This window comes from Leptonychotes weddellii, chromosome 10 (assembly GCF_054177405.1).
Source record: "Leptonychotes weddellii isolate Sample4059 chromosome 10, ASM5417740v2, whole genome shotgun sequence".
Classification (NCBI taxonomy): Eukaryota; Metazoa; Chordata; class Mammalia; order Carnivora; family Phocidae; genus Leptonychotes; species Leptonychotes weddellii.
The window spans coordinates 63,846,588-63,866,757 of record NC_138378.1 but is presented as its reverse complement, the minus strand read 5'-3'; the positions used below and the strand labels follow the sequence as shown (position 1 = coordinate 63,866,757).

The 20,170-nt window shown below is 33.0% G+C and overlaps 1 protein-coding gene across 3 annotated transcripts in view; it reads left to right on the top strand.

Annotated features, from left to right (window-relative positions):
- Positions 1–482: 482 nt before the first annotated feature.
- CCDC88A (coiled-coil and HOOK domain protein 88A) overlaps positions 483–20,170 on the top strand; it is a 51,463-nt gene continuing 31,775 nt past the window's right edge. For all 3 annotated transcript variants that reach the window (XM_081833556.1, XM_081833557.1, XM_081833555.1), the window contains exons 1-7: positions 483–651; positions 3,574–3,758; positions 7,041–7,178; positions 8,368–9,438; positions 10,853–10,980; positions 13,718–13,859; positions 17,133–17,297. In XM_081833556.1, the coding sequence (XP_081689682.1) occupies positions 516–651; positions 3,574–3,758; positions 7,041–7,178; positions 8,368–9,438; positions 10,853–10,980; positions 13,718–13,859; positions 17,133–17,297 (1,965 nt within the window). In that variant the 5' untranslated portion in view covers positions 483–515. The remainder of the gene's footprint in view (positions 652–3,573; positions 3,759–7,040; positions 7,179–8,367; positions 9,439–10,852; positions 10,981–13,717; positions 13,860–17,132; positions 17,298–20,170) is intronic.

Below are 20,170 nucleotides of genomic sequence, written 5' to 3'. Positions count from 1 at the left end.
AGAGAATGAGAGAGAGAGAGAGCACATGAGAGGGGGGAGGGTCAGAGGGAGAAGCAGACTCCCTGCTGAGCAGGGAGCCCGATGTGGGACTTGATCCCGGGACTCCAGGATCATGACCTGAGCTGAAGGCAGTCACTCAACCAACTGAGCCACCCAGGCGCCCCCCCAAGGATCACTTTAAAAGGATATCAGACAGGGGTGCCTGGCAGGCTCAGTCAGTGACTCTTGATCTTGGGGTTGTGAGTTGACTCCCATGTTGGGTGTAGAGATTACTTAAAATTAAAAAAAAAAAAAAGGATATCAGACACCTGATCAATATAGTGACCAGTATGAATAATTATAACTGATTATCACCTTCAAACTGTGAAAATTTTAAGGAACTCAAAATTTATCCTCATATTATTCAGTTTCTGATAAATAAAAATTATAAGTAATAGAGTATTTAGCTTGAAATTGCATGGTTTGTTAGCTTTCATTTCTCTTCCTACTCTCTCACAATAAAAAAGGAACGTGATATGGATAGAAAAAAAATCGAAGAATTAATGGAAGAAAATATGACCTTGGAAATGGCACAGAAACAAAGTATGGATGAATCATTACATCTTGGCTGGGAGTTGGAGCAAATATCCAGAACTAGCGAACTTTCTGAAGGTATTCCTAGTATTTTTTTATTGAAAAGGATAAATGAATACGTGAAGTTGTATTTATGCTTACATTTTTTATGTTTTTTTACAATTCTTTATTTTCCCCTGCTGGAGATATCTAGGAGGACAGATGTCTCTCTAGGTATGATTTCACAGAGTAATATGTTCATTTCCATGTTCCTGGGTCTGGTCCTTATCTTTGCACATCTTACAACTCAACTTTATGAGCGCAGTAACAGATTTGATAGTCATTTAGGCACTGTTTCATATTAGTATCACCGGAAGCTGGGATACCAGTTTATTAATTTATTTTAGGAAAGAAAGCCATCTACTCAATAGAACAGAAAAGTCATATTACCTGGTTAACCTGTTCTTTAACTATAGACAGACTTAAATAGGAAGTCGTAACATAGTGGGAAGATTCTTAGGTGACTATGTAGCCAGTGTAAAGCAAGTTAAGGATCTTCATGGCTACTTTCATCAATACATGTACTCCATTTTAGCACTATACCTACCAACCAGTCCAGCCTAATTTTACCCTAGAGATAATTAAAGACCCCCAGATAATTACTTGGGTTATAGGTTTGATTATGCTAATACTGATTTACTTTATTGAAATTATGCCCATATCACATTTATTTGAATTAGATTAGTTCCATAATTCTTCAGTTACCCAGTGTTAGATTATTTCACCTGCTTTCCTTCCTTCCAGATATTTATTAAGCATCTACCATGTGTAAAATATTATACCAGGCCCTGAGGATATAGTGGTGAGGTAGACATAGGTCTGAGAGAGCTTATAGTCTGACGCTCACAGGATAATTACTTCTACAGATGGTTCGTCATATTTATTACCATTAGGCTTTTCCTGATTTTACACATGATAACCTAATTCCAAATTCTGAGACCCCATGTAAATTCACTGCACAGTAATGATGATATTCAGCCAGTGAACTTGCTGAGATGTGTTACTTTAAGTACTTGTGGAACTTTTTTACTGTATTTTTTGTGAATTGAGTTATAAAGAAAACAATTCAGACTTAAATGTTTTCTACTACTAGTTAAAATTACACGGTTAAGAGTTTCTTCATCTGTTAATGTGGAAACAATAATAGTATGTGCCTTGTTAGGGATATTGCAAGGACTGAATTCATTACTACTTATGAAGCTGTTAGTAGAATACCTGGTAAATGGTAGGTATTTGAGTGCTTATTATTATTATTTTTGTCATCATCATCATCATCATCACAGTTGTTTTGCAATTCATATTAGGATCATAGACCTGAATACTTGTTTTAATGTGATGTGTTACTGTTTTTTTTTTTTTAACTATACAAGGGAATTGCTTTCTAGAAAATTTGCAAGATGTGGAAAAATATAAAGGAAGAAATGAAGGTCACTAATAATTTCTGCAGTCACTTTTGACATTTCAAAAAATTTCCTTCCAAAATGTTTCTACACACAAATAGATATTTTAGACATCATCAGATCAATGTCTATATACAGTGCAGGTTCTTTTTTTCACCTAAGATTATCATGTAGGCAGCCTCCCTATTTAACAAAACAATATTTTGTTAAAAATGTTTTGTAAGGGGGCACTTGGCTGGATCAGTCAGCAGAACATGCAGCCCTTGATCTTGGAGTCTTCAGTTCAAACCCCATGTTGTACATAGAGATTACTTTTTAAAAATGTGTTGTAAGCATCCTTTTTAATTCTTTATAGTCTGACCTGAAGCAACTTTGAAACACAGTCATAGTATTGAAAGTATTACTAAGGTATATTGAGTATTGTAGTCTAATCTTGTTTAATTGAAATGCATGACTACAGATCATGAAGTAAAGTTTTACTTCAAGACTTGGACAACTAATGGAATTTAAAAAGTCAGTGACTATCAGTTGTACCAGCTTTCAATTAAAGAATAATATGCTAACTAGAACAAAAACTAGAAATAAGATTTGAGGCTTTCTTTACTTCAGTCTGGGAGATATTTTACCATACCTAATTTTAAAAAGAATGTATATTTATATACTTGTTGGGGATATGTTTTTGTGTGTGTGTGTGTGTGTGTGTGTGTTTCTCTCAATGATGGAGAATTTCAAACATACACAAAGATAGATAGACCTAGAATGCCTTCCCATACGTCTCCATTTCCCTTCCTAAAGTCTAAGATTTCAAAATGAATCTAGGTATCATATTTCACTTTAAATCCTAATTTTTATATCATCAAAATATTTAATGAATCTGCTGTGGGGTTATTAAAAATAATATTTTTGGTTTGCATCATATATAGAACTAGAAACTGAGTTTTCTTATTTTAAAAAATGTAATTATGCTAAAATCTACTTAGAAATATAATTTTTTGGCAAAATGGTATACATGTTGCTTGTTATACTCAAGTTTAGCAGCAATTCTTCATTTAGAGACTTTTTCGAGGTGACCAGTGTATATTGTCTTGCATTTCTCAGAATCAGGATTAGGAAATTGGAATTTTTTTTTTCCCTTAGACTGTCTTCCTTTAATTTTTGAAGATATGGCATAGGACATGCTTTATAATTCTTATGTGAATCACACGATAGCTCTGTGAGACACACAGAGCAGTAACTGTATTTTGTACAAGTAACATAAGATTCACTGAGGTTAAAGTGGCTTGGGCATTGTCAAGTAGTTTCTCATGAAACTAGAACTGAAACTCTGTAGTCCATTCAGTCTAAATTTTGTATTTTTTTATTCTCTAGAATGCTCATGGGTGCATTAAAAATTCAAGATTTACCCATCTTTTATCTGTTTTTTTTTTATTTGTCTATCTTGTATAACTATAAATTTTTTATCAAGTTAAGGACCAGGTGATGTAGTACATTTACACTCATTATTTTAAATAATAATGAGTAAATATAGTTTTACCAGTGACAGTATTTTTCATTATTATAGCACCACAAAAATCCTTGGGCCATGAGGTGAATGAGTTAACATCAAGCAGGTTATTGAAATTAGAGATGGAAAACCAGAGTCTGACAAAAACTGTAGAAGAACTTCGGAGTAGTATGGATTCTGCAGAAGGCAACACTTCCAAAATCCTGAAAATTGAAAAAGAAAATCAAAGACTAAGTAAAAAGGTAAATAAAAGTAATGTTTAATGTAAGTTAAAGAATATATGTAAAAGTATAAATAGCCCTGTGGTTGAACGTTTATTTTCCAGTTTTTAATGTACTCTCATTATTTTAACTTATGGAAATTTTCAAAATATGAAGTGAATGGGGGCGCCTGGGTGGCTCAGTCATTACGCGTCTGCCTTCGGCTCAGGTCATGATCCCAGGGTCCTGGGATCGAGCCCTGCGTCGGGCTCCCTGCTCCATGGGAAGCCTGCTCCTCCCTCTCCCACTCCCCCTGCTTGTGTTCCCTCTCTCACTGTATCTCTCTGTCAAATAAATAAATAAAATCTTAAAAAAAAAAAAAAAGTGAAGTGAATGAACTAATATACTCATTCAGCTTCAAAAATTATTAACTTCTAGCAATCTTATTTCTACCCTTGTTTGCTCTCCCCATAACCACTAGATGATTTTGAAGTAAATCCTCGACATGGTATCGTTTCACCAATAAATATCTTATTATATATCTCTTAAAAGTAAGGAATTTTAAAAAAAAACAAGAACAGTGACATTATCACACTTAAAAATTTAATAGAATTTGGTTAGCATTTCAGTTTCTCCAAATCAATTGGGATTTTTTTTTTGCATTTTGTTCAAATCTGAATTAAAATAAGACCAATACATTCAATCAACTGATGTCTGTTGTCTTTTTTAATCTAAGGTTTACTCTTCATACCTAGTAGTTTTTCTGTTAAAGAAACCAGGTGGTTTAATCTAGTTTTCCTACAGTCTAGATTTTGCTCACTGCATCCTTTTTGTGTCACTTCGCAAGTTCTTTTGTTCCCAATAGGTCTTATTTTATCTGTAGACTTAATCAGGTTCAAATCGAGGTTTTAGTAAAAATATTTGTAAGGAGTCTTTTTCAGTCAGGAGGTACATGTCTAGTTGTCTTTTTGTCATGTTAGTTGTCATGGAAAAGGTTTGCTTTGATCCCTTAATTCAACAGAGGTTGTAAAATCCTGATAAGGAACTCTCATGGGAAAAGCAGGATGAATGTTTGATTCTTTCCCTTTATCTACCAGTTTCCTGGTAAAGAATTGGTTCTCTCATATCCTCCTGAGATAATTAATGAGTTTTTTGTTTTAGTTTTGTTTATGAATTCATGGATTTAAAAATATCTGAAGTGTTTCAATCTACTGCATTTGTTTTTCTTATATCCTACCTCTTTCTGAATTCCTGTGACACACCTTAGCACCCGTTGTGAACCTCTGTGCTTTTGCCATAATAGGCTTCTCTTAAACATTTCCTGCCCCAAATCTGGAGATAGCCATTTCTCCAGAAAGCCCTTGTTCCTTTTAGTGGGAAATGGTATTTAAGGACCACAATTTAGGCACTATGAAACCTGAATTTTGACTAGGTTTTGGTTCAACAGAAATATTCCAGTTGTGCAACAGACCAAGTAATTTATTTTTGAGTATCTTTCTGCATACACACATACACATATTGTAGATAAATAGAATTGTATCATGACAACATACATGATATTTTTATCATCTAGAGAATTTATCACATCTGCTCCCCAATATGTGCTTTCACTTTTGTTTCTGGGTCTTGGTCACAGTGAACAATACTGTAATAAATATTCTTATACATATGTCCTTATGTATTCCTTTTTATTTCTATATATAGACTAGTCAGCCATGTCTAGTTTTTTCTTTAGATTCTGGGTATCTAGACTCATTTATGAAAATCTCCCTAACCTTTAGACCATTGGTTTTTGGACTATAGTATGCATCATGGTCACCTTCAGGACTTGTTAAAACACAGATTGCTGAGTCCCATGCCCAGCGTTTCTGATTTGGTAGTCTTGCCTAGGGTAGGGGTGAAGAATTCTCATTCATAAGAAATTCCTAAGTGATGGTCTTCCTGGTTTCTTGGAACCACGCCTTGAGAACCACTGCCTTAGATAATGCAAATAGACTCCTTGATTATCTTGCCAGATTTTTACTCTTTTAAAACATTTTTGCATCATCTTTAGTCCATTAACCAAATAATCTTAATAGGCATTTGATAACCAATATAGTATAAAAGTAGGAGTGGTTATTTAGAACTTGGAACAGTTTTATTTTCGTTATCATTATAATTGGGTCTGGAAATTATAATTTGATTTTAAAGTTAGCTTTGAATTCTAATAAATTTTTAGTGATTCTAGCAATTATTTATAAATTCATTGTATGAAAGATGTCTTTTGTAAACTGAATGTTTCACTTGAATTCCATTGCTATAAAACAACAGAGTTTAATTAAATAACTGTTACCCATATATTTCAGTCTTTAATGAGAGAACTGGAGTCATAATTAATAACTAAAACCTTCCTGAATATATATATGTTGAATTGAGTGACTGCATAAGATTTTGTGACTTGATGCTTTTGAGATATTACTGGAAGATGGTCTTCCATATATGGTTATCTTCCATTGATAATAAAATAGGAAAATTCAACTTGCTTTATGTAAGACTATTCAAATTCTTAGACTTCTTCACTATTGACATAAGGATTTAATTAATATTTAAACTTGAAGTGGAATATTTTATATAGCTAAATCTTTATTTTCTTTTATTGCCTGGTTTGAATATGTTGTATGCTAATGGGAATATCAATTTGGCATAATTTAAACTGGAATTTGCTATTTTATCCTTATTAATCACATACTTGATCATGTCTTTAAAATGTGTAATTGACAACAAATTTAAACCTAGAGTATAAACATTTGCTGGAGTTTTGTTCAGCCCTTTTTTCTCTAGTATTATTCTCCTTTTTTCTCCCTCTCTCCTTTTTATTTTAAACTTAATCCCTGTTTCCTCATTAAACTTAAATCACTCTTTCTCATCTTTCATTCATGCTTTTATATTCTCTTCTTCCTTCTTCACTGAAATTACTTGACTGTAATTAAAATTTTACTTTATAAATCTCCTCAAGTCAGGAGAGTCTTTCAATAAGATTGGTACAGTCTTCATAAAGCACATAATTATCATATATTCATTTGGATTTATCTTTGTGTTTAGAAGTACAAATGTACCTTTCAAAGATGCACAGGTTAAGAAAGACAGTCATGTCTGCATTTTTTATACAGCTGCTAAAAGTAGCATGGACTATTACTTGAATTTCTCTACTCAGTTCTTAAATTTCACCATTTGAGTGTTAAAATTGTATTTAATTTTTTATTTGAAAATTATCTTTTGTTTTGACATGTTTCCACTGTTGTAAAATATTGAATGATACATTGTTTTTTTATTTAATTTCTCTAGGTTGAAATTCTTGAAAATGAAATTATTCAAGAAAAGCAAAGTCTTCAGAACTGTCAGAATTTAAGCAAGGATCTAATGAAGGAGAAAGCTCAGCTTGAAAAAACAATTGAAACACTTAGAGAAAATTCAGAGAGACAGGTTCATAAATTTCCTATTAAGCAATATACTTTGAAATGCATTAACAAAAGTTATTTTAAAGTTTAGGCAAACAAAAATGTTCATATAACATGAAAGGGAAATATTTTAGAATTGCTTAAATTTTAGAGTAACTATGGTTTTACTTCATTTTCTGTCCTGTGTATTTTAGGAAAGTTGAAGGGAAAGCTTAGAATTTTTTAAATGGCAAGTATGCTTGATAATTGTCTGGTATAAAATTTTGCAGTTACCTGTGCTTTCAAGTGTCTGTGGAATAGGACTGAAGATTATAAAGTTCCTGAGTGGAGTTGGGGGAAAGCAGCTCTACTCCAACCCTGCTTAAGAGGAAGATGCGGTTGCTGCCTCTAGGATGCCTTCTCATGTGCTTTCCAGTGTTTATTGGTCTTTGTCATTTTATGTTCTAGGAAACTGAGAACTGGAGATATTGATTGACTTGCTATTTTAAAGTTCTGTTACTTTTTTAGAAGTAAAATGATTTTTTTTTAATATATTATCCAGGTATAGTCCTCAGGCTACCTGTAAAAATAGAGGTTTCTGTAGAGCTACAGAATAAAAATTCTAGAGCTAAGCATGAATCTGTATTTTTACAAGGTTCTCAGGGGATTATTTAACACTGACTTTTGAGAACCACAGAATTAGGTCATGATATAAATTGGTTGGATTAGTTTTCAAGTGTACCAGAGGATTTTGTTATTTTGATGTTTCCAAATTAGAATTCTTAGGGGAATGAGTACACACCCACATATACACATATAACTATAGCAGTATTTATTAAGAGCCCACTGTGTATATGCATTACAAAATTTATTTAAAGAAAATAAAAGCTATATTCATAAAGAGATACGTGTGTACATTTCACCTGTGTTCTTATTTGAATTTGAAACCTGTAACTGTGAATAATCTGAAGATCACTTTGATTAATATTAGATACATCTCTCCTAACCATTTCTTTACATTATGAACTCCCTAAAGAAAGAACTTTAATGACCTGGCAGTACATGTACACAGGGGTCTCTCAGTAAATATTTGTCAGAATTAAGAGTAAGATAGAAATTAGCACCCTTTTATGTTCTGATTTCCTTGTTATTTTTTAGAAAGGAAAAACTGTAACTTAAAATATTTAGTTTATGCTCAATTAAGTTTTTAATTCTCTTTTTTCTTTGTTAATTAGATTAAAATATTGGAACAGGAAAATGAACATCTGAATCAAACTGTGTCTTCCTTAAGGCAGCGCTCCCAGATAAGTGCTGAAGCAAGGGTGAAAGATATTGAAAAAGAAAATAAAATTCTCCATGAGTCGATCAAAGAAACAAGTAGCAAGCTAAGCAAGATTGAGTTTGAAAAAAGACAAATTAGAAAAGAATTGGAACATTATAAAGAAAAAGGAGAACGAGCAGAAGAACTTGAAAATGAGTTGCATCATCTTGAGAAAGAAAATGAATTGTTACAGAAAAAGATAACCAATTTAAAAATTACTTGTGAAAAAATTGAGGCCTTAGAACAAGAAAATTCAGAGCTGGAAAGAGAAAACAGGAAATTAAAAAAAACATTGGATAGCTTTAAAAACCTTACTTTTCAGTTAGAATCCCTAGAAAAAGAGAATTCCCAACTAGATGAGGAAAACTTAGAACTGCGAAGGAATGTGGAATCTTTGAAGTGTGCAAGCATGAAAATGGCTCAGCTACAACTAGAAAATAAAGAACTGGAAAGTGAAAAAGAGCAACTTAAGAAGGGTTTGGAACTCATGAAAGCATCTTTCAAGAAGACAGAACGCTTAGAAGTTAGCTACCAGGGTTTAGATACAGAAAATCAAAGGCTACAGAAAGCTCTAGAGAACAGCAATAAAAAGATTCAACAATTAGAGAGTGAACTACAAGACTTAGAGGTAGAAAATCAAACATTGCAGAAAAACCTAGAAGAGTTAAAAATATCTAGCAAAAGACTAGAACAGCTAGAAAAAGAAAATAAATCATTAGAGCAAGAAACTTCTCAACTGGAAAAGGATAAGAAACAACTGGAGAAGGAAAATAAAAGACTCCGACAACAAGCAGAAATAAAAGATACCACATTAGAAGAAAATAATGTGAAAATTGGAAATTTAGAAAAAGAAAACAAAACTCTTTTCAAAGAGATCAGTATTTATAAAGAATCCTGCATTCGTCTGAAAGAATTAGAGAAAGAAAATAAGGAGCTTGTGAAAAGAGCAACTATTGATATAAAAACTTTGGTTACATTACGAGAGGTAAATATAGTTACCTAAATTTAAGGCAAATTCTTTTTATATTTTTAATTCAGGGCTTTGTTAAGTTTTATTGGAACCCATCAGAAATTTGTATCATCTGTTTATGGTTCAAAGTAGAAATTTGGCATTAGAACTAGAGACAGTTTCTAAGTTTCCTACTTTTGTTACACCAAGGAAGTACATGTAAATTTTATTTTTTAAGATATTGTAGTATAGTAATAAGATTTCCATGCGGTATCTCACTTATTACATTGTAATTTTATATTTTGTTTCAAAATAATATTAAAATATTTGATCAAGATTGTTACTAAATGCTAATGTATAATAGGAAGCATGACAGCTACTATTTACTGAATGCTAACTATGTGCCAAGTACTAGGCTAAGGGCTTCATAAATTTTATTTATGTATATTTTCTATAATTTTTACAACTAATCCTCCATAGATACTATTTCCATTTAGATAAAAAGCATTAGAGACATTAAGTAACTTACTCAGGATCACACAGCTAATAAATGGCAAAATTGGGTTACTGGAATCAAGTCCAGATCTTTCAGACTCCAAAACCCAATGAATTTTGACCTCTAAGCCTGAGAATGCAAATCAGGTTGAACTTAAGAGTCAACACTGAACAATGTTTAGTTGCTTGGATTTGTGTGTTGAGAAGAGTTGTGAAACTTTCAGGAGTTGATTGGCAGTAGGTCTTGTGAAACATGGTATAGATTAGAAGACAGCATGCTTGGCTGTTTTTTGCTATCCCTATGCTATACTATACATGGTAACCCTTTAAGTTGAGTTAAAAAGTTTGTTAGCATTCTGGCAGAAAGTAATATCGGGAAGTCTGCATTTCTGCTAAAGAGACATTGAGAAGGACCCATTATTAACTTTTTCGTTTTTTTCTCTGTTATACAGTCCTACAGTCATGAATGACAGGTTCCTTGTGTCTGAACTTCTAAGAATGTGCCCTGTTTCTTCATATCAGTATCTTAGGGCTCTTCCACTGGCAGAGGGGTGCTTGTGGTGTAGGAAGGGTGTTGCATCCAGCATATTTTCATAGGAAGAAATATGCACTAAAGTCCTAGCTCATTATTAAAAAGTTAATGGATATGTATCTTTTTTCTCACAGTTTTCAAACCTAAAGTGTTCACAAGTAAAGAGCTTTTCCTTTTAGTTTTTAACACAAAAAGTTAAATATTAGCAAAAAACAAAAAAGGAAAACCATATTGTTTGAACTAGGTTATTTTGTTGCTTAACTACTTTTTATTGATGAAGGAGAAATTCAACAACAACGTTTCTTTTTTCCTGGTTTGAATTAATATGTATTCCTGGATAGTGGTAGTTATAGTCTTGGCTGAATTTGTTAGATGTTCATGGTCATGACACTTACGTGAGTTTTGCATTCCTTTTAAAATAAGGATTTGGTAAGTGAAAAATTGAAGACTCAACAAATGAATAATGATCTTGAAAAATTAACTCATGAGCTTGAGAAGATAGGGTTAAATAAAGAGCGACTCTTACATGATGAGCAAAGTACTGATGACAGGTAAGTATTAAGTCTATTTGGCAAACAGTTGAAATTATTGTTATTTTTTTGCTCATTCTTTCCTGTAGTAACTACAGAATATTTATGTATTTCACCCTGTTTCTGGTTCCTTTCTTCCCATAGAGAAAGTTCTATAAGAAAAAAAAAGTAAAAACCCAGCTAAGTACAACCTAATATTGATACAAGAGAAAATGCTAAAATATTACTATAAATAGTTACATAATAGGAAAACAGGATGCCACCCAGGTAGCAGAAGACCAGAGGCTATAATTACCTATGAAAGTAGAATGAGACATTAACAACAAACAAACCCTTCTCTCTTGAAATACAAAGTTAGTTTTTATTTGAATCGAGTGCTTAAATGCCTCAGTTCTTTCATTTATTTTGTGTGTTAAAAGTAGACTTAGAGATGGAGGAGAAATATGAAACAGGAAAATACGCTGAGGTAATTAAGGTATAAAAATAATGTGGAAAAATAAGGCTTGACAAACAATAAGAAATTACTTTATACACCCTTTAATTTTGAGAATGATCAATACAAGCTTAAAAATTTTTATTCTCCCATGGTAATTACAGTCTGTCAGATTTTCAAGTAGTCTACTGTTAGCATCCAGTCAGCCATGTGATTCCAGCTAGACTAGAAATATGTATTGTTAAAAATATTGTTTTATGTAGACCAGATCTTAATTCATTGAAATTTTTGTCATATAATTTGTATCTTATTGTCTACTCACTATTAATGTTCTAGTATTTATATTCTATATTAAATAAATGTATATAGGAAAAATTAATGCTGATTATATGGGTTTGTTTATGTAATTTTGAAAATATTCAGTTAATATATTGAATAGATTAATAATTCTGTAATAACAAATAGAAATAATTTGAGGCATTCATTCTAGCAATGAATTCAAGCAACCATAATTGGATTAATCAAAGAGCTATTTCATGAGAAATTTCATTTTTATTTGAGTTAAATAGATAGTTAAGGGCCAATTGAGTTGACTACCTCTTAATATAGATACTAAATATGCATCACTTCTTTATTCACACAGATTTATTACCTGTCATGTGTAAGACATTTAGTAGAGGGGAGAAAAAACAGTACACCATGTAGCTACCCTGACTAACCCTCTTAGAACCCAGCTGTAGATGAGTACTTCATATTATTTGTCACCTCTTCCCAAACCTTAATTCAAACAGCTTGTCAGTGTTAATTGAGCTCTTGTCATCTGCTGATCATCAAGCATCAAAGAAATGATAATGCTTCAGCTGAACGTTAAAGAATGACTGAAATTTGCAAGGTAGAAATGATGGAGAAGGGCATTTCATGGAAATAAAGCACAGAGATATGCTGAGTAATTCTTAGAGTGACATGAAAGATGGACTAGAAAAAGGACAGGGACGCCTGGGTGGCTCAGTCGGTTAAGCATCCAACTCTTGATTTTGGCTGTTGTCATGATCTCAGAGCCCTGCATCCGGCTCCAAGCTCAGTGGGGAGTCTGCTTGAGATTCTCTCTCTCCCTCTGTCCTTCTCTGCCCCCTCTCTCAAATAAATAAATCTTAAACAAAAAAGGGGCAAATTGGAGGCACAGAGACCGGTTAGGAAGCTGTTGAAATAATCTAGGCAAGATGTGATGCATTCATTAATCTACACATTTATGTATATAATGAAAGCATTAGAAATGGAGCTGAGGGTATATATTGAACTAAGTTGTTTAAGAACTGGAATTGAGACCATCCATGATCAAATTCGGTAGATCAGTAAAAGAAGTGTCTTAAGCCACTACACCGGCTTCTTTCTCAACCATTAAGTTAGCCTTATTGTCACAAGGAAAATAAAAGCTCACAGACATAAATTCCTTTAACATTCCATCCCCTCCATCTTGGAATTTATATGTATATCTGCATCTGTCTTTACCTCTAATCTCAGATTATGTCCCTAATTATTAGTATAACCTTTTCATCTTTCTCATTGATGTCATTCCCTCTGACCCTTTAAAGATAAAATTAAGATATTTGTGCCATCAAGGAATAGATAGTCTAAGTTGTGGGTTTGCATGTATAAATAGATAAAATGCAACAAAGTAAATTCAGTGGTAGAGTTACAAATAAGAGTGCTAAGCAGTCACTCTTGTCTTTTTCTTTTAACAGCTCTTTTCCTATGACTTCTCTAAATATAGTTTCCCAGGGTTATGTTCTTAGGCCTCTTAATCATTTATTCTGAATGCTATGCATTGCCATCCATCATCTTACCTGATAGCCACATTATTCTCTGCTTAGTGGACATCTCTGTCTAGACAGTCTAGAAGCAACTCGGGCATCACACATTCAACATATTCAAAGTTAGATTCATTAAATGCTTTAAAAATGTCTCTTTACTCAAGCCAATACCAAAATGAATGAGATTTGTTCTCTGTTCTTAACTTAAAAATTGGTTGAGCAGAAAACATATATACAAATTAATTAGAGTAAAAGGCAGAATGTGATAAAATTTCTCATATATGTACTTTACTTTTTTATTTGGTTTAGTTACCAAGGTTCTCAGGTGTAAGAATTCATCATAATCCATAGTCTGTGATTGACTCTCAAACTGTATTCATGCACTGTCCTTTCTGTAAAAAATATTTAATTACAAATAATATATTTATGAACCCACCTTTCAAAAAGATAACTAAAATATTGACATTCACATCTGCCTCCAATGATGAACTATGTTATTTTTGTACTTGGATAGTAGGTACAAACTTTTGGAATCAAAATTAGAATCCACTCTAAAGAAGTCCCTTGAAATAAAAGAAGAAAAAATTGCTGCTTTAGAAGCTCGATTAGAAGAATCCACAAATTATAACCAGCAGTTGCGCCAAGAACTTAAAACAGTAAGTGATTTCCCTGGAAAGAATTTTAATTGTCAGATATTTGGGCAGAAAAGTCTAAAGTAAGAAAACAGAAAAGCAACATCATTGATATTCTGTCTATTTCTTCCTTTTTCTTAAATTTGAGAGTAACAGATCTTGGTCATTTTATGACAAACTATATTTTGTTTATACACTGTAATTTATTCAGTTCTATTTCATGTGCATATGTCCCCCATGCAGTTAGAGACCTATCAGTTTTGTGGGAATAGGATGGGGAAGAGGCAGTCTTACTCTATTTAGAAAAGCTCTCAATGTGATATTGACACTTCACTTTGACACACTTCGATTGAAAATCCAGGTAAAAGTTTGATAGGCAAAGATATGGGTATGAGGATACCAAGTAGAGGGAAATAGTATGTGTGGTATAAGAAAGCACCTGATCTCATTAATTTGAAGTTTTCTCCTAGATCCACTATCTTGTGATATTTGGAATTATTCTGTGAAATAAGCAAGGCAGGAGCAACTGTCTGTTTTCCCTTACATAAATAAATTTAAATCAAAGGGGCTTTGTCCATTGCCTAGGATTAGTATATGGTAGATAGGTAGAATCGTGTTCTGGTTTTTTCCCCCCCTTTTATCATCTCTGTAGTACCACCAGGAGTGGTTTTACAATCAACTAAACATTTAGATTGAGAAGATTACTTTGGGCCTCATTTAGAACCATTTGATTCAGAACACTGTTGGAAATACAATATATAGCAGGGCACTGTCATGGGTCCCTCATAGTTGCCTGAAAGTCATATTCCCACTAGATGACAATTCAGGTGCAAGACGATGAGATTCACATTGAGTGTGCGGGAGCTGCCCTGTCTTTGAGACTCCATGCTCCATAGTAGTAATCATCTCTTACAAAAACTCTGAAGGCATAGATAGAAGATCTCCACAATGGATATACTAGTTTTAAGAGTTGCTGCACTCAGAGAAGTTTAAAGATATGGCTTCCTATTAGGTATTTATAATTCTTGCAGTCTAAATATAATTTACCAGTTGGGTCATTTTTCTCATATGCAATCTTGCCTGGTAACACAGAACATTCCAATTTTTTCAGGTTTCTAAGGACACAGTTACCAAAGATGAATTTCTCATACAGAAAAGGAAAAAGGTTTTGTTCCCCATTTGCCCACACCATCATTTTTGGTATTTGTACCATGAAACATATTGTTACAGAAGAAATTCTAGAATTTTGCTTAGTTAACATGAAGGATTATCCAAAAAATAAAGTAAAATTTGCTGCCAGATTTAATTAATCTGCAGTATCTAGGTTGCAAAGAAAGTCAACTTCATGAAGCTGCTCAGCCAGTTTGGGTATGGGTTGGTATATATGCATTTCAAGTCTGCAGAGATTTAAAATTTCATCATTGTTTTCTACTTCCAGCCATTTTGGCACAGCTATTAGACTAGCTACCTGCCATAAACAGGAAATTAGGCTGCCATAAAACCAAATTAGACTGTGCTAACTTTTAATACTATATGTGAAGACGTATATCACTTGAAGACTATGAAAGTTAAATATGAGTTGAAGGCCTGAAGTAATTGCTAAAATAGCATGACAAAAAGGTATAGCTAATATGCCAGGAAAGGAGATAAAATAGAATTACAAAAAATCTAAAAAACAAAAAACAAAAAAAAAAATGAACAAAAGTACAGATTGGACAGATAGCAAAATGGCAGTTTTAAAACAAACCAGATCAATAATCACATTAAATATAAAAGTTCTAAACATCTCATTTGAAAGGCAGAGATTAATAAATTAGATTAAAAGGCAAGACCCACCTATATGCTGCCTCTAAGAAACCTCGATGGAAAATATGTCATTTTTTATGTGAACATAAATTAGAGATTCTACGGATACATAAGGTAAAGGGACCATTTTTGAAATTTAGTTGTAAGAACAATGGGCTAAAAATAAGAAGCTTTGAGTTTTATTCTCAACTCCCCTTCTTAATAATGGCATATGTCTATAGTCTTTATAAGCCTAGAGAAAAGACCCTGTGGGAAATTAATGTAAAATAGGAGACTGGAAATGATGTCACTCATCTGTTATTAGGGTATTAAAATTTAAAAAACCTGGAAAATTAGGATCCCAGAACACCTATTAGATCACTCAGCCAAGCTTTAAATTATATTCTGTTTTGGGCATCTTTTTTCTTTAGTCTCACATCATTTTCTAACTCAGTAGTAGCAAAGCTTATTGTTGAGTCATAAGCTTTCTTAAGGTTTGCTTTAGATATTGAATTATTTTAGACATTTATATTTTTGCCTTAATGTAAAGTTTGGGTTTTAATTTAGAAATTTGTCATAAATGTCTCCTAATATAAACTAATGATTCAAGAGAAGTATAATAATAATCAGCTTAAATTGAAGAGAGCTATTAAGTTAATCGGTAATTTTGGTGATGTAGGATGACCAAGTTCTTAGTTTTGAGTTGACTCAAAATCCTTGGATTGCCCACTTTTTATAAAATAAATTACAGTAATAATATATGGGTTAGGATCTGAATAAAAAAGTCACCAATTTATCTATTAATATAGCTCATTCTGGGCAACATATCCTTCTTAAAAGGGTAGACATATATAGATATTCCTCAACTTTAGGTATCTTTTTAGAAGGAATTATTACGTATGTCAAGTCTTCATTTGTCCTTTACATGGGGATCTCTGAAATTTCTTTTTTTAAAGATTTTTATTTATTTTTTTGACAGAGAGAGAGAGACAGCGAGAGAGGGAACACAAGCAGGGGGAGTGGGAGAGGGAGAAGCAGGCTTCCCTGCTGAGCAAGGAACCCGATGTGGGGCTCGATCCCAGGACCCTGGGATCATGACCTGAGCCGAAGGCAGACGCTAAACGGCTGAGCCACCCAGGCGCCCCGGGATCTCTGAAATTTCTAAATCCAGCTATAGATGGGTCAAAAAATAATTATTAATATTTAGCAACATGACTGTGTCCAGTTAATCTATTCCTTAGATTATAAACAACGGGATCTGAAATTATAGAATATATTACTAGATAATGGCACATAAGCAGAGTATATTTTATATTTTCTAGGAGAAAAGGTTTTGTAGTTTACAAAGCATAAATTGTGATCATGATAGTAATGATAATTATACATATTATTTATCACATTTTTAAATAGTGTCTTTCACATTCACCAGACCATTGCAGAGTCTGATTGTGAGAAGTGATAACTTTGGTGATTCTTTTTCTCTCCATTAACATATTTTAAATAAAATTTTAGGTGAAAAAGAATTATGAAGCTCTCAAACAGAGACAAGATGAAGAAAGGATGGTACAGAGCTCTCCTCCAACTTCTGGTGAAGATAATAAATGGGAGCGAGAAAGTCAAGAGACAACTAGAGAGCTTTTGAAAGTTAAAGACAGATTAATTGAAGTAGAAAGAAATGTAAGTATTTTTAAATTTTTAGTAGGAAAAGGTTTTTTTTTTAAAGTAAAGTATCATTGTATATATAACTTAGAAAGTTTATCTAATCTGGTTTTATACTTTCTTGAGTGATTTATTTTATAATAAAAGAGTGAAGAACTAATAATTTAATTTACTTTTCTCTATCACCCTCATATAAGTCCATCAGCCAACTTTGTCAACTCTGTTGTGAAAATGTAACCCATGCCCTTCTACTTCTGTCCCATCGTTGCTGCTACCATTTAAGGTACCATTATCTCTCATCTGGATTATTAGAATAGCCTCTGACTGGCTGGCTTTCCCCCTTCTACTCCTGGCCCAGTCTAACACATTCTTACTACAGTAGCCAGAGTTATTTTTTAAAACATAATCCTAGTCATGTAATTTTTCTACTTAAAATATTCAATGGCTTCCCCTTCCAGTTAGAATAAAATCCAAATTTTTCAGTGTCCTATAAGATCATTCCTGACTTTGCCCTGCCTATATTGTTGGCCTTATACCATACCACTCTTCCATCCCTTCTGTTTATAATCTCGAGATACTATTACTATCTGTCGATACGTGGGAAACATAAAACAGTGCCTGGCATATATAAGTAAATCAATTGTAGTCATATTGGCCTTTTCTGTTTGTTCCTGTTTCCAGAGATTTATGTTGGGATCCTCTACCTGGAACACATGGCTGGCATTCAGGCTTCGTATCACATATCTCCTGCAAGAGGTCTTTCCTGACCCCTTCCCCCAGTAAAGTAGTTATTCTCAACCTAAACCATTCGCTATCACGCCACTGCCTTAGTTTCTTCCTAGCACTTCTCACTAGTGAAATTATATTACTTATTTGTTGGTTGTCTACTGGAAAAAAGGCTCCTTGACAGCAGGAGCTTATCTTTTTTTTTTTTTTTTTTTAACCACTGTGCCTTCAGTATGTAGAAATAAGCCTGGTAGATAGCAGATACAGTAAATATTCGCTGAATAAGTTAGAGAAATATTTGTCAAAAAAAGGTAATCAAACTAATTCACCAAACATCCTTTAAAAATGAATTAGCTTAAGGAATTTATATACTAACAAGTAAAATAGTTGTGGTTGTTGTTATTATGTTTTAATGTAACATGAATTGAGAACTTTAAGCCATAATGCCAAAAATTAATCTCCTACACTGTTGGTTTCTACTTTCTCATCCAGAAGTAATCATTGTGAACAGTCTTCCCAGAAAAATGTTTGTGACTTATCCGTGTATGGTAGTATATTTCTTTTGCGGCGCCTGGGTGGCTCAGTTGGTTAAGCATCTGACTCTTGATCTCAGCTCAGGTGTTGATCTCAGGGTTATGAGTTCAGACTCCGTGTTAGGCTCTACTCTATGCTTGGAGCCTACTTATTAAAAAAAAAAAAAAAGGAAGAAGTAGTATATTTCTTTTTTTTCCTTCCAAGATTTAAATTTCAGATAGTTAACATATAGTGAAATATTAGTTTCAGGTGTAGGATTTAGTGATTCATCACTTACATACAACACCCAGTGCTCATCACAAGTGCCCTCCTTAATACCCATCACACATATCACCCATCCCTCCATCCACCTCCCCTCCAGTAACCCTCAGTTTGTTCTGTATAATTAAGAGTACCTTTCTGGTTTGCCTCCTTTTTTTACCCCCTGTGTCCGTCTGTTAATGTTTCTTAAATTCCACATATGAGTAAAATCATATGGTATTTGTCTTTCTCTGACTGACTTATTTCACTTAGCATAATACTGTCTTGCTCCATCCTCGTTGTTGCAAAAGGCAAGATTTCATTCTTTTTATGGCTGAATAGTATTTCATGTATACATATATAGCACAACTTCCTTATTCATCATTTGATGGACATTTGGGCTCTTTCCATAATTTGGCTATTGTGGATAATGCTGCTATAAACATTAGGGTGTGTGTATCCCTTCGAATCAGTATTTTTGTATCCTTTGGGTAAATACCTAGTAATACAATTGCTGGATTATAGGGTAGTTCTATAACTTTTTGAGGAACCTCCATACTATTTTCCAGAGTGGCTGCACCAGTTTGCATTCCCATCAACAGTGTAAGAGGGTTCCCCTTTCTCCGCATCCTTGCCAACATCTGTTGTTTCCTGAGTTGTTAATTTTAGCCATTCTGACAGGTGTGAGATCGTATCTCATTGTAGTTTTGATTTGTATTTCCCTGATGATGAGTGACATTGAACATCTTTTTATGTGTCTGTTAGACATTTGTATGTCTAGGAGTATATTTCTTTTACAAATTTACATCTGTGGAATCATGCTATACAATATTCTTATTTGCATGTTTCAATTATGTTATCTTAGAGATCTCTCTATTTCAGGCAGTTATAGATCATATCATTTTTTTTAATAACCACATATTATTCCGTAGTGTGGATATTACCATAATTTATTTAAATAAATCCCAATCGATGAACATTTAGGTTATTATCAGATTTTGCTGCAGTGAAAATCCATGTATAACATGTTCACGGGGTAATAAATTTCTGATGGCAGAATTGATAGGCCAAAGTGTGTATATATATGTGTGTGTGTGTGTACGTGTGTAATTTTAACTGGTATCATTATGTTAGCTTTTGAAGATCACATCAGTTTTCAGTTCCACTAATAGATTACCTATTTTTTTAGGTAAACACTTGGTGTTATCAGCCTTTTAATTTTTGTTAAAGCAATAAAGTATTTTAATTTTCATGTTTTAAATTATTAATAAGCGAGCTATTTTACATCTTCTCTATTTATCAGCCGTGTATGAATACCTATTTTTAATTATTCAGTGATTTACATATGTATATTTATATATATATGCGCACATAGATACAAATCTCCATCA